This window comes from Panthera pardus, unplaced genomic scaffold, assembly GCF_024362965.1.
Source record: "Panthera pardus isolate Hobbes unplaced genomic scaffold, ASM2436296v1 HiC_scaffold_16, whole genome shotgun sequence".
NCBI classification, from domain to species: domain Eukaryota; kingdom Metazoa; phylum Chordata; class Mammalia; order Carnivora; family Felidae; genus Panthera; species Panthera pardus.
Genome location: NW_026526721.1, coordinates 128362323 through 128374748, shown reverse-complemented (window position 1 = coordinate 128374748; position 12426 = coordinate 128362323). Strand labels below are relative to the sequence as shown.

At 47.7% G+C, this 12426-nt stretch overlaps 1 protein-coding gene across 5 annotated transcripts in view; it reads left to right on the top strand.

Annotated features, from left to right (window-relative positions):
* Positions 1 to 12426, top strand: part of TMEM108 (transmembrane protein 108) — a 364334-nt gene that overhangs the window by 349976 nt on the left and 1932 nt on the right. For all 5 annotated transcript variants that reach the window (XM_053903803.1, XM_019436674.2, XM_019436647.2 and 2 more), the window contains one exon: positions 8051 to 8205. In XM_053903803.1, the coding sequence (XP_053759778.1) occupies positions 8051 to 8205 (155 nt within the window). The remainder of the gene's footprint in view (positions 1 to 8050; positions 8206 to 12426) is intronic.

Here is a 12426-nt window from a genome sequence, read left to right as displayed (position 1 = left end):
TGGCAAAAGCAGTTCCTATAGCTAAATTGAGCCTTGAGAGTTACATGTAAATTTAGCTCTTCTCTCTCTCTTCCCTGGTTTTATTTGTTCATGGGTGGTATGAGCTAGATAACGATGTAGATCCCATCATTGCTTCCACTGGTACTGGTGGAGAAGGGCTCTCCCCAGGCCACCAGCACCTCCTTGCTGCTCCCTGTCATTACTTTAATGAGAATTCAGGAGACCTTCTCCCTGATGTCTCCATATAGAACCTAACATAATCACTCAGAACCTTAGGGCTTCCTTTTATGTCTTTGCCATGTATTTGATCCTAGATTCTTAGAGTTTCTCTGATAACCTCACAGGAATCCTCACTGATCTTAGCTTCAGCTCACCCATAAGAGTTATCATATGGCCTCCTTCTGAACCCTTCTAGGGGTGAGAAACCCCCTGTGCTCCTCATTCATTGGACATCCCATTCTCCTATGACCCCCTCAGGTTGTTAACCAACTCTCTTGGGAGCCTGACATTTGCCTCTTTGTAATTTCCACTCTGTGGTCCTAAGCCATGTCCTCTGAAACCACACAAAACCAGTCCATCTACCAATCCCTAAAACATTTGAAATGGCACTCAAGGGCAGCCTTTCTTTTCCCAAGTTGCTCATTACTATTCATTCAAGTCTCTTTGTAGGGCCAAATTGCCCTGGCACTTCCCCCTTGTCTACCACTCTGGATGGCCACCAGTTTATCCCTGCTCTCCTAGAAGGAAGCACAGCATTTCACATGCCCAGTCATGGCAGAGGAGAGCAGATGGTCGCTCCTTTGTTCTGGACATTTCGGTCACATTCAGGAAGCCAACACTGGCATCGGCTCTGTTGGTGGTACCGTCACATCACACCATGGGCTCATCCTGATCTCAAGAGTAATGAAACCCCAGAAACTTTACACAGAGGAGGCTTTTAAGCCAGCTCTCCTAGCCTTTCCTCAACCCATGGGTCATTTGAACATTAGTACAGGGGGTGTGTGCCTTTAACATGAACATAATTTCTGCTTGGCATTATACCAATAAGATCTTTTAAAATCTAGATTCTGGATTCTTTCCAGAAGCCACCTCTCCCAGCTTTTTTTTCCTTCTAGTTGATAAGCAAAGCAAACTTTCCATGTCAAAAGTGGGCGGCCTATTTCTGCTCAAGGACCCAATTCAGGAAAAGTGAAAATGTTTGCAGATTGCATATTTTATTCTTTCATTAAGTGGCTTTATTGTCTTTCATGGAAATACAAATGAATTCTTAAAACTGATTGCCCACTTCTGAAACAGAAGAATGATAATGAGAAAATGTAGCACTGTTAGCCAATAAATTATTAATAATGGTCATATTTGAGAAGTAACCACATTAGAAACAGCTTTCTAGTTTTCTATTCTTTACATGTCTCTAGAGGCTTTAGTTTACAAAGTGAGTTCCCATTATTTTTAATAATTCCATCCTTGGGGCACCTGGGTGGCTCAGTTGATTAAGTGTCCAGCTTTAGCTCAGGTCATGCTCTCATGGTTTATAGGTTCAGGCCCCACATTGGGCTCTCTGCCCTTCCTGTGCACTCTCTCTCTCTCTCTCTGTCTCAAAAATAAATGGCCATTTTAAAAAAATCATTCCATCCTTCAAACAGACTAGCCAGAGGGATTAAAACAAAAACAAAAACATAAACATGCTATGCAAGGAACACACTTTACAGGGAGGGAATAAGTCACCAGGTGAAGTGACTTTTCCAGGGTCCTAGCTCACATAAGTCAGCCCAAATCCGGTGGTAGAATCTGTTTGATTCAACACAATATTTCCCAAGTGCCCGTTGTGTGCCAAGCACTATGCCAAGCATTAGGGAATTGATATATGTGATGTGGCTCCCTTCCCCAGCTCCCAGAGCCCTCTCCCCACCTGGGCCTTTCTCTTTGCCTGGTTTGGACAGCACAGAGTAGATCCAGCCTGCACCCCACAGGCCACACCCACCTGTGTTTTATAGTTCTGAAAAGACTCTACAGCCCTTTTTACATGTGTGAGTTTGAAATTAGATCAGATCTTACTGCAAAGCCAGAAAACCCATGGGCTGCCTAAACCATGCATAATAATGTCAACTAAGGTAGTAGCAAATACATAGCCTAGAACCGCACCCAGAGAATGCTTCGGCAGTCTGAAAAGAGCCTTCAGGTGCTGGGACCGAACATACCACTTCGTAAAGGAAGATATGAGTCTTTGTTCAAAGTGGACTCTTGCAGCCTCTTGGAACCAGACTCCACTTCTTTAGCATCTGTCTTGCATTTCCGTCGTCCACATGGGAGGGTCCCCTAACCTCTCACTCCTAAGGTCCCTGCCTTAGCCCTGGCTGCCTCCACATAAGGCTCCCTGCCCTTAGTCGTGGCCCCAACTCCTGTGGGTCCTCTGGGGCCCTGTGAAGGCCCTGATGCAAGGGACATCAAGATAGAATATTTGTCCAGCTGCAGAATACCATGCTCTTTCAGAGCACAGATGAACAAATATCCCAGCTGTTTTCATAGCCTAATCCCACTCCAGTCATTAGACAAGCAGACCTCTTCCAGTGGCTGCATTTATCCTAAAGTTCACTCTGCTGCCCTCAAAGATGGGTCTTTGCCAGTTTGCCAGATATTTCAGGCAGTCTAGGTTGGTAACAAAGTGTGTGCCTAGATTTCCTCACACCTGGCTTTTCAGACCAGCCCTGGTCTTGTTCCTGCTTTTCTCCATCCACCAGAAGCCAGACTTCAGGTGGCCAGGGTTGCTAGGCAGGTGGGTGAATCCTCTACTTCTGTTGGAAGCAGGGGGTGATCATAGCAAATCTCAGGACTGCGCAAGAAGGGATGTCATCAATTACACCAGCCCTTCCAAATTGAAAGCTCCGCCCAATGGCTGGAAGGCTAGATGTGCCACAGCTGAGAAATGCTTTGTCTCCTGAGACATGCCAGAGACAGCCACACAGGGTTTCAGATGTGCTGAGAACTGAAACTGATTGGATCCAGGCCACAATTGACTGGGGCAGGGGAGCCATGTGGCTCTTGAGTTGGTCTCTGCTGCCACCATCAGGAATCAAAGAGCCCACTACCTCCTGCCGGAACCCTCTGGGCCTGGCACTGAATTGATCCTCCCGCACTGCCGTCAGTGCTCTGGGTTTTCATCAGGAGGTCAGTTTTGTGGCTCTGCCAGGCTCCCTGGCATCTCTTGCACATGACGCATCTGTTCTCGAGAATGTCTTCACTCTGCTTCCCTGAAAAAGATGAAAGCCTTTCTGGAGGGTGAGAACAGAAAACAGGCCAGCAGCAGATGTTTTTCATACCAATCTAAGTTGAGCCTGGCTGGAACCGGGAAGCAACTCTCTCTGACCCCGGATATGTGAGGGTCCATGTGCACCTCACCCCAGAGCATTCTGGCTTCTTGCAGACATGCACTTAATGCCACTGGAGTATCAGTGCAGCATTCAGCAAGATAAAACATCCTGTGGTCATGTAGTTCTTGGCTATGTTCATTGTTCTGTGAATGTTAGTCCAATCTGAATGTGTGTATATGTGTGTATTTAGTTATGTATGTGTATGTGTGTATAAAATATATGTGTGTGTGTGTGTGTATACACACACACATACACACATACATATATATGTGTGTGTTTTTTATAGGCCCAAAATGACTTTGTAGTTATTACATAAGAAGACACGGGTCAGAGTTACTCTTTCCATGAGAAGAATAGAATAAATTGGAATGAGAAGGAAGTGTGTCCAGGAGGTTTGTCTCCTTGGGGCTTATGAGCTAACTGAAGCCAGGGTGGTGGGGAGCAGCCTCAGGGCCAGGGGATGTCACTTCAGCTGGACCACAGTGTCATACCTATGTTCTCACAGCTCATCTCTTCTTCCCAGTCAGCACCTCCTGCTGGGGGCCTTCTAGTCCCACACACCAGGATGGGGAGCCAGACAGCCCCTAAACCTACTTTCCTGAGGCCCATAGCCTCGTTTTGAGCCTGGCCTCCTTCCCAAACGCCCAAAGGTGGGAAACGATGGTCCACAGTCTGGCCCCTCAGGCCGGCACCACTGGACCAATCCTTCCCTCCAGGGTGTCAGGCTTCTCCTCTATAAAACGAAGTGCCCAAACTGAAATATGTCACACCTCCCTGTCTTCTAACTTTCTAACACTTTTTTAAAACTGTTCATTTATTTATTTTATGTGAGAGATTGAGAGAGAGCGAGCAGAGGAGGGGTAAAGAGAGAGCAGGAGAGAGAGAATTCCAAGCAGGCTCCATGCTGCCAGCCCGGAGCCCAACCTGGAGCTTGATCCCAAGAACAAACAGCAAAATCATGGCTTGAGCTGAAATCAAGAGTCAGACACTCAACCAACTGAGCCACCCAGGTGCCCCTGTTCTGCTGCATAAATCATTGGAGAAGAAGGCTGGTGTGACAGAAAAGCTTGGCTCATGGACTCAAACATACCTGGATGTCATGCCAGCTCTCCTGCCGGCCACCTGTGGGGCTTGGACAAGTTATTTAACTGTCAGTCCAATGTTTCCTCACCTATAAAAATAGGACTAGCATCCTCTGTGTTAGTTCAGGACCTTGAAGAGGCAGATGCCAGCATGGGCTTGTGTTTGCCCAGAGTTGTGTCCTTTACCAAGTGCTTCCACATGCCTTAGATGTGTTCCCAGCCATGTTCAGGGTGATCTCACACAACAAGCATCACTCTGAGGGTCACAAAGACTCAGGTCAGGTTCTGTTAATTACCTGAGTGATCAAGATCAATTTGTTAACTTCCATGAGCTTCAGTTGCCACTTGTGCAAAGGGGAAGAGTAACAGCACCTTTCTCAGAGAGCTATTTTGAAGGTTAAATCAGACTATAAAGTGCCTAGGTCAGCCCTGGGCATGTATTAGAGACTCCATAAATCTGAACTGTACTTTTCTTTCTTAGATGAAAGGTCAGGCCAGCAAAACAATGAAAGTTCTAAACCACAGGTGGTGCCTTGGCCTTGAGCCACTCAACAGTCATGCAGCCCGGTATTTCTTTCTACATCTCTCTTGTGGAGGGTACTGGAAGAACAAGAAGAAAGCTGTCATTAATTAAGCACCCACTGTGCATCCTGCAGTTTGCTCAGCATTTTGCATTCATGATCCCTAGCTCTCATTACAGCCCTGTGAGTCCATAGCAGTCAGTATGAGGAAATGACTTACCTAGTGTAACGTGCAGCAGTCAGACTTCAACCCAGGTCTTGTGGACTCCAAGCCCAAGCTCTTTCTATCTCAGGCCAGCTTCTATTATATAAATGAAATGGCACTTGAGAGGCACTGGGAACTCCTGGAGAGAAACAGTCAGGCCTAGAGCACTAACAACACTTGAGGAGAGAAAGCTAGGAACTGAGCCCCCTATTCCAATCCCCAGGCCATCCTGCAAGCAGGCCAGCCCTTCCCATCGAGACAGGGTCCTGGTCCCACATTCTAAACAGGCCCTGGCTCTGGAGCCAGGGGCAGTGTGGGCTTGAGGGAGCACTGGACTAGGAGTCAGAGGACCTGGACTCTGCACCCTGTGCCAGCCCAGGTTAGCAGCATGAGTTCACTGCAGCCTAACCCTCTCTTTATGGTTTCTGTTTCACCAGTTCGAATCCCCCCCTCAGGCCACTTAACCATCCCAGTTCCAGGAGCAGGGTAGAAAGGTAGTGACAATGAATAATAAAGATGCCAGAAAAAGGGACACAGGACCTAGGGTCTTGCCCCAGCCCTGCCACTCGCAGACCTGTGACCTGTGGCAAGTCAGCTGGATGCTTTGGACCACAGTCTTCTCATCTGTAAAATAAGGAGAGTCCCTAAATTAGCAGATTTTCAGGCTGAGTTCTGCAGCTCCCCTTCCTCACCCCCATTCATCCTCCAACCACCCCCGTCTTTGGAAGGAAGGGAGAGAAGAAAGGAGAACTTGAATTTGGAAATTTTTCAAAATTTAAAAAAGTCTATACCAGCCAATCTAAAATTCCTTTTAGCTCAAACATTCAGAAATCTCCTTTATATCTTTAAAACTTTTTTAAGGGGACATGGAAGAATAATGAGCAAATTAGAGAAGTCTTTCTCGTCAAAGTAGATTGGATCAATAGAAACTTGCCCAACCTCAGTCTTGTCTGGAGGCCTTTTCAGGTTGAGATAAGAGAGTTACAGAATTCCTACATCATCCTGTAGGGGCCTACAGGGTGGGCCCTGTGGTCTTAGCCTGTGTGGGTGCCAGCTTTTTCAGGTACCCCACACCCTGGCAAGTACAGGCGCCCTGATGCTGGCTAACCCTCAGGCTGCTGCGAACAGAGCTGACACTCTGCTGCCCCCTGGTGGTCATTGCTATCTTGGTGCCGGCCTCTGGAATGCTCAGCCTGGGGTCCCCTCTGGAGCACACATGGTTGGCACCTCCAGGATGTTAAGTGCAGCCCTGCCCACCCCTGGCCTGGAGTTTCAGCCACTGCACAGGCTGTGGTGATGATGAGTTGGGCAAGGGATGCCCAGTCTTCATTTACTGGCTTCTCCCCAAGAGGGTTACTGTCACCCTTGTCAAAACATCACCCGTTGCACTGTGTGAGCCTGGACAGGCCACCTTACCTCCCCAACTTCAAAAGCCTTCCCCATTGGCATGCCGAAGGCCCTCTGTTCACACCTGATTCATAAGCAAAATCCAAACATACTCCTTCCTCCCTGGGGCCCTGCAAATCTCAAAGATTGGACAGACGGGGTCACACATCAAGCTGCGTAGAGCCCCGATCAGGCCCATTTGTGCAGTGTGGACTTCTGCGCATCAGTCTTTGTGAGGCAGAATCATGAATGGTTAAGAGCACAGACTATGGAGTCCAGATGTCTGGGTTTGCTCTTGGGCAAGTCGCTTCACTTTTCTGAGTCTCGGTTTTCCTGCCTGCAAAATGGGAACCCTAAAAGTACCTCATGGAGTGAAGTGGAAGATTAAATTAACTAATATTTCTAAAGTGCTGGGAAACCTTCCTGACACATAAACACTATATAACTGTTAGAAGCTTCTTTTTTTTTTTTTTTTTTAAGAGGAGGAGGAGGAGGTTGGTGATAGTGGAGGTGATGATTATGGTGCCAGAGCAGCTGTTTTATCAGGGTCCAAGACCTCTGCTCAGTAATACTATTCTAAGTCTCTACCATCAAGTGCCTCTGTGGTATTCAAGGGCTCATTTTGTAAAGTTCACCAAGTCCTGTTCCTCTTTCTGCCATACTCCCACTCTGGCTGAGAATTCTCACCAGTCCAGCAGTGCAACTGAGAGCACACAGCCATTCTCTAAGCCTTTCCACCAAATGAGCAAGGCCTTTTCTTGGAGCAAACTCAAGGAGTGGCAGTGTAGCACCCACAGATATCTGAAATTATATCCAGGCCTCTTGCCTGTGAGCCCTATGGATGCAGTCACTGGACATGACCCTGGCTTCATCTCCTACCTCACTCCCCTACACTCCAGCCAGGCTACTCTTTTCACTCACATCAAGTGTGTCCCCACCTCGGTCCCTTTGCACATGCTGTTCTCTCTACCTGGGGCATACTGCCCCATTCTGCTCTTGTCTAGCTCCTTCTCTATATTCTGTTCTCAGCTTTAAGGTCACCTCAGGAAAGCCTTACATGATGACCCTAAAGCATTCTCTCCCCAACCCCTGTCCATTGTCTTTCTCACTTCACCCTGTTTTATTTTCTTTCTTCAGTTACTGCTATCTGAATTTATCTTATTTATTCATTTTGTTTATCATAGATCATGTGACCCTGCCCCTCATCCCGAGTATCCCTCCTTATACACACTAGGAGGGATGTTTATCATGCAGGGCAGCCTTGTGGTTTTTTTTTTCATTCTCTCTCTCCCAGAACCTGGCCCACAGTAGGCATTCAGCGTATGTAGATAACTGTTGAACGAACAAGCAAACAAATTGACTGATGGAGTAAGTGGTTGCTTGTATGGCCATCACAGCCCCACCTGGAGACTGGCACCTGTCACTCAGCACTCTGGCTCCATGCTTGTTGTCTCCCTCCCCTGTCTCTAACTTGGACTCTCTCCACAGCCGTCTTGCTGACAGTGTGCTGCCTGAGGAGGAAGAAAAAGACGGCCAACCCAGAGAACAATCTGAGCTACTGGAACAATGCCATCACCATGGACTACTTCAACAAGCATGCTGTGGAGTTACCAAGGGAGATCCAGTCCCTTGAAACCTCTGAGGTAATGAGCCCCAAACCAAGGGGTGCCCCTGAAAGGTCTGGCTCCAGTACAGGGAAAAGCCCAGGCTCCAAAGTAAGCTATGGAGCCTCTGCTTGCTTCTCAGTGTCTTGTTCCTTGAAGGGTAGTCTCTGGACCAGGAGACTGCAGGCCCCACCCAGTCCTACTGGGTCAATCTGTATTTTAGCAAGAATTCCCAGGTGCCTTCTACATATGTTAAAGTTTGGGAAGCACTGTTCTTGGGACCTCTAGTTTCTGGGAACGGTTCGATAAGTATTCACTGAGGACCCAGCTTGTGGCAGGCAGTCCCTGGGAACTGTCAAGATGAGAGCTTGCTCTCAGGGGGCCCAGATTCCAAGATGTGGTTGAGGTATGATGAGCCCCACACATCATTCCAAAGCAAACAAACTAGGGGAGATACAAGAAGAGTTGCAGAGGTATAGAAACCTAGGAGAAGAAGGCCTTCACAGTGGGGTTTCGGAAGGATAAATGGATTTTGACAGGTTTCCCAGCAAAGTAAGTAGCCTGAGTAAAGGTGAGGATGTGGACTGGACACAGCATATCATGGGGGAAAAGAATACACTGGGTCAAGAAGTGTTTGCCCAGACACCTGTCTGGCCAGTGAGAGAGCCAGGCTTTGAGGTGTTCCTTCTACCCTCACACAGGTGGGGCAGAGGCCAGGACACATCAGGAAAGGTACATGGGTTGGGCATGGGCTTGAATGGGCTTGAATGGAGTTCATACTTTAGTCTTGGGCAGTGGAGGGTCATTGAAAGTTTTGAGCTTTGTGTGGCCTAGTTTTAGAAAGATTGTGCCAATGGTCTGATGAAGGCACTGTATACGTGAGTAGTGAGTGAATAGGAAGGAAAGGAAGGGTGGTTTAATGGATGGATGAAGGGATGGGATGACCGGAAGAAAGACTCAAAATAAGTAGACCAGCTGGGACCAATCAAGGTCCAGGAGAAAGATGGCAGACATCTGAGTAAAAGCAGGGAGAGCCAAGAAGAGTTCTTCTGGAGACACAGTGCCCTCTTCCCCTGCAGATCCATCCCCCGCAGCAGCCAGAGTGGGCTTTTACAAACATAAATGTGATCACATCGCTCATGTACTCAGAGCCCTTCAGTAGCTTCCTGGTGCTCTCAAGTTAAAGTTCAGAGTCATCTACAGGGCCTGGGAGGTTGGCCCGGCCCTGGCCCGACTCTCTAGCCTCACGTCACTCCACTCTCTCTCTCATTTGCTAAGCTCTAGCCACACCAGATTTCTTTTCATTTCTTTATGGCACCAAGTTACATTCTGTTCTAGGGCTGTGCATGACTCTCCCCTCTGCTGGAATGTCGTCTGTCCCTCCCCAGCACCCCCTCATATTCACCTCAATGACTTCTCCCTATCACTCAGGCCTGTCATCTGTCTCTGCTGCCTGAGGGCAGGAGCCCTGTTTGTTCTTCTCACCACTCTATCCCTAGCACCTAGAACAGTGCCCAGCACTTGCTAGGTGCTTGGTAAATGTTTATCACATGAATGAACCACAAGTTTTGTTCATTATTGATCCATCACCCAGCCCAAAGCTTAACACACAGTGGACGCTCAATAAAAAATTTTAACTGAAGGACAGAGGGACAGGCTTCATGAAAGCAGTGACCTTTAGTATGGTCAGTGCACATCCTGCATAGCAAAAGTGGTAGCTACAGTCATTGTGGTGAACATTTCGTCATGCAGACAATTGTCAGATCACTATGTTGTACACCTAAAACTAAAATAATACTGAATGTCAACTAAACTTCAATAAAAAAGAAAAATGAAAACTATTATAATGAGCGGAAAATGGCTAAGGTAGCAGAGGGGCTGGCCACACTTTGAATGTGGGCTGTGAATCCCTGAACTCTAAATTTCTCATATTCCTGGGGTGCCTCGGTGACTCAGTTAAGTGTCCGATTCTTGATTTCGGCTCAAGTCATGATCTCACGGTTCATGAGATCGAGCGCCATGTCAGGCTGTGCTGAAGGCACAGAGACTGCTTGGGATTTTCTCTCTCCCCCCTCTCCACCCCTCCCCTGCTCGCTCGCTCTCTCTCAAAATGAATAAACGTTAAAAAACGTTTAAATAAATAAATTTCTCATAGTCTCTTTGCAAACTGATAAATGAAAACCAAAGCCAAAGGGCCGTGCCCGTGAGCTTACTATAGAAAGAGCCCTGCCTATGCAGCGTCCCAGTTAGTCATTCCAGCCCAGGGCACCTGGGCTGCCATCAGACACAAGCCATCAGACACAGCTCTCATAGAGGCTGCCTCCAGCAGTCACCCTCCCAGGGTCAGGAGTTTGCAGCAGAACCAGCAGCAAAAAAGTCAGTTTGGCTTCAGCACGGGCTTTATGGCTGTTTCCCTCCCAGCAGGCCTCCTGCCCTCATTCTGCTTTACTTAGCGCAGTGTTAGTTTGTTCCCGCTCTCTGGGCACACCCAGGCACTGTGGACCACCCCGAGAGCGGCCTTGCCATCACAGGGCAGGTGCCCCACACTCCACAGCCGGGGCAGCCCTTACCGCCCGCCCTGTAGGCTGCCAGCGCCAGTGGCTGCCAAGTGCTTTGCCTAAGCAAGTTTCTCTGGTGCCCTGCTCCCCTTCTGGGTTGACGAAAGAGCAAAGCACAAATCTAGGCTGTACAGGCAAAACTGTGATGCCGAAAAAGTGCCTGGAAATTTTTCCATGCTTTTTTTCCCCCCCTCTTCCTTCCCTTCCTCCTCTTCTTTTTTTTTTTTTTTTTTCCTTCTTTCTTGTCTGTTATTTCTTAAGTAACTTTCTTTTTTATGCTACAAAAAGTGTCCACATGGTTCACCCATGGTGAACACTTGCTTTGTAAGAACTATAAAGGGGGAGCCTAGGTGGCTCAGTTGGTTGAGCCGCCAGCTTCGGCTCAGGTCGTGATCTCACAGTTCATGAGTTCGAGTCCTGCATCAGGCTCACTGCTGTCAGCACAGAGCCCACTTTGTATCTTCTATCCCCCTCTCTTTCTGCCCCTCCCCTGCTCACACTCCCTCTCTCCAAAATAAACATTAAAAAACAAAACAAAACAAAACTGTAAAACGACACACCAGATCTCATCCTCCAAAATTCCCCTCCACAGCTCCACCCAAAGCCCAATGAAGAATGGGAATGGTAGTCCCCTCAGTGACATGCTGCCTTGTTTTCCTTACTTAGAGGGCTGACTCTGTGTCTGCCTCTGAGATGGGCACTCAACCAATTCCAGACATTGATGGAAATTCTCGTCTTCTGGAAAGTCATTTTACTGACAAATGGCCTTTCTTTCTTTCTCTCCTTATTATCCATAAGGCAATATATACTCCTCAAAAATTATACATGTTTTGCTTAAAAATAAACTTGAGAGAATTAATTATGTCTTCTTCAAGTGGAGACATCTAAGCAAGTCTGGCTTAAGCCAGCTCTGCCTCAGCATATTACTGAGTCTTTGCCCTGATGTAGCCTGCAGGTTCTGAGACTTCAGTGTTTGAGAATTAGGACAAGCTGTGACTTTTTTTCCCCCCTAAATTATACCTGGGCCTGAATCTGAGTATAGACATTTAGTGGCCCACAAATGCTTGCAGCCTTTATTGGATGAGGCCAAAGCTATTCAGATGACCTGATCAGTGAATTACCTATTTGTAGGCTTTTCCATTTCTGGGGCTGTGGAGACAGACTGTATTTTTCACTTACCACCCATTGTCACACAGAGATTCAGGTCCTTTCACCTCAGAACCATCTAGTACTATAAGAAATGAGGCTATAATTCTAAGCAGGTTTTGAGAGGACTCAGGATGGGGAGGAGTGAGCCCTTGAAGGCCCTGCCGGGTGGGTGGTAGGAGAGGAAGGAGGTGGGCAAGCGTAGGGTGTGAAGGTGGAGGGAAGAAAGGCAGCCACATCTCCCAAAGATCTGTGAGAAAGAGGCAGGAGGGAGAGTGTGGGTTTGCCCACTAGAGCACTGAGATATGCTGAATGTCACTCGTGGCGGGCCCTCTCGGACTTTTACAAGGAGAGCAATACCATCTCTGGCAGCCTGAGCTGGGGGTGATTCAGGAAGCAGGAAATCTTGTTCAGAAGCTGCTGCAAAAATATGAAAGAAGAGCAGAGAGGGCTCTGCGCCTCCACACTGGCAGTGAAGATGATGAAAGGTGTTTACCAAAGCAATCCCATGTGGAAACAAATGTCCTCGTGTGTGTATTTCTTTATGAATGGCCAC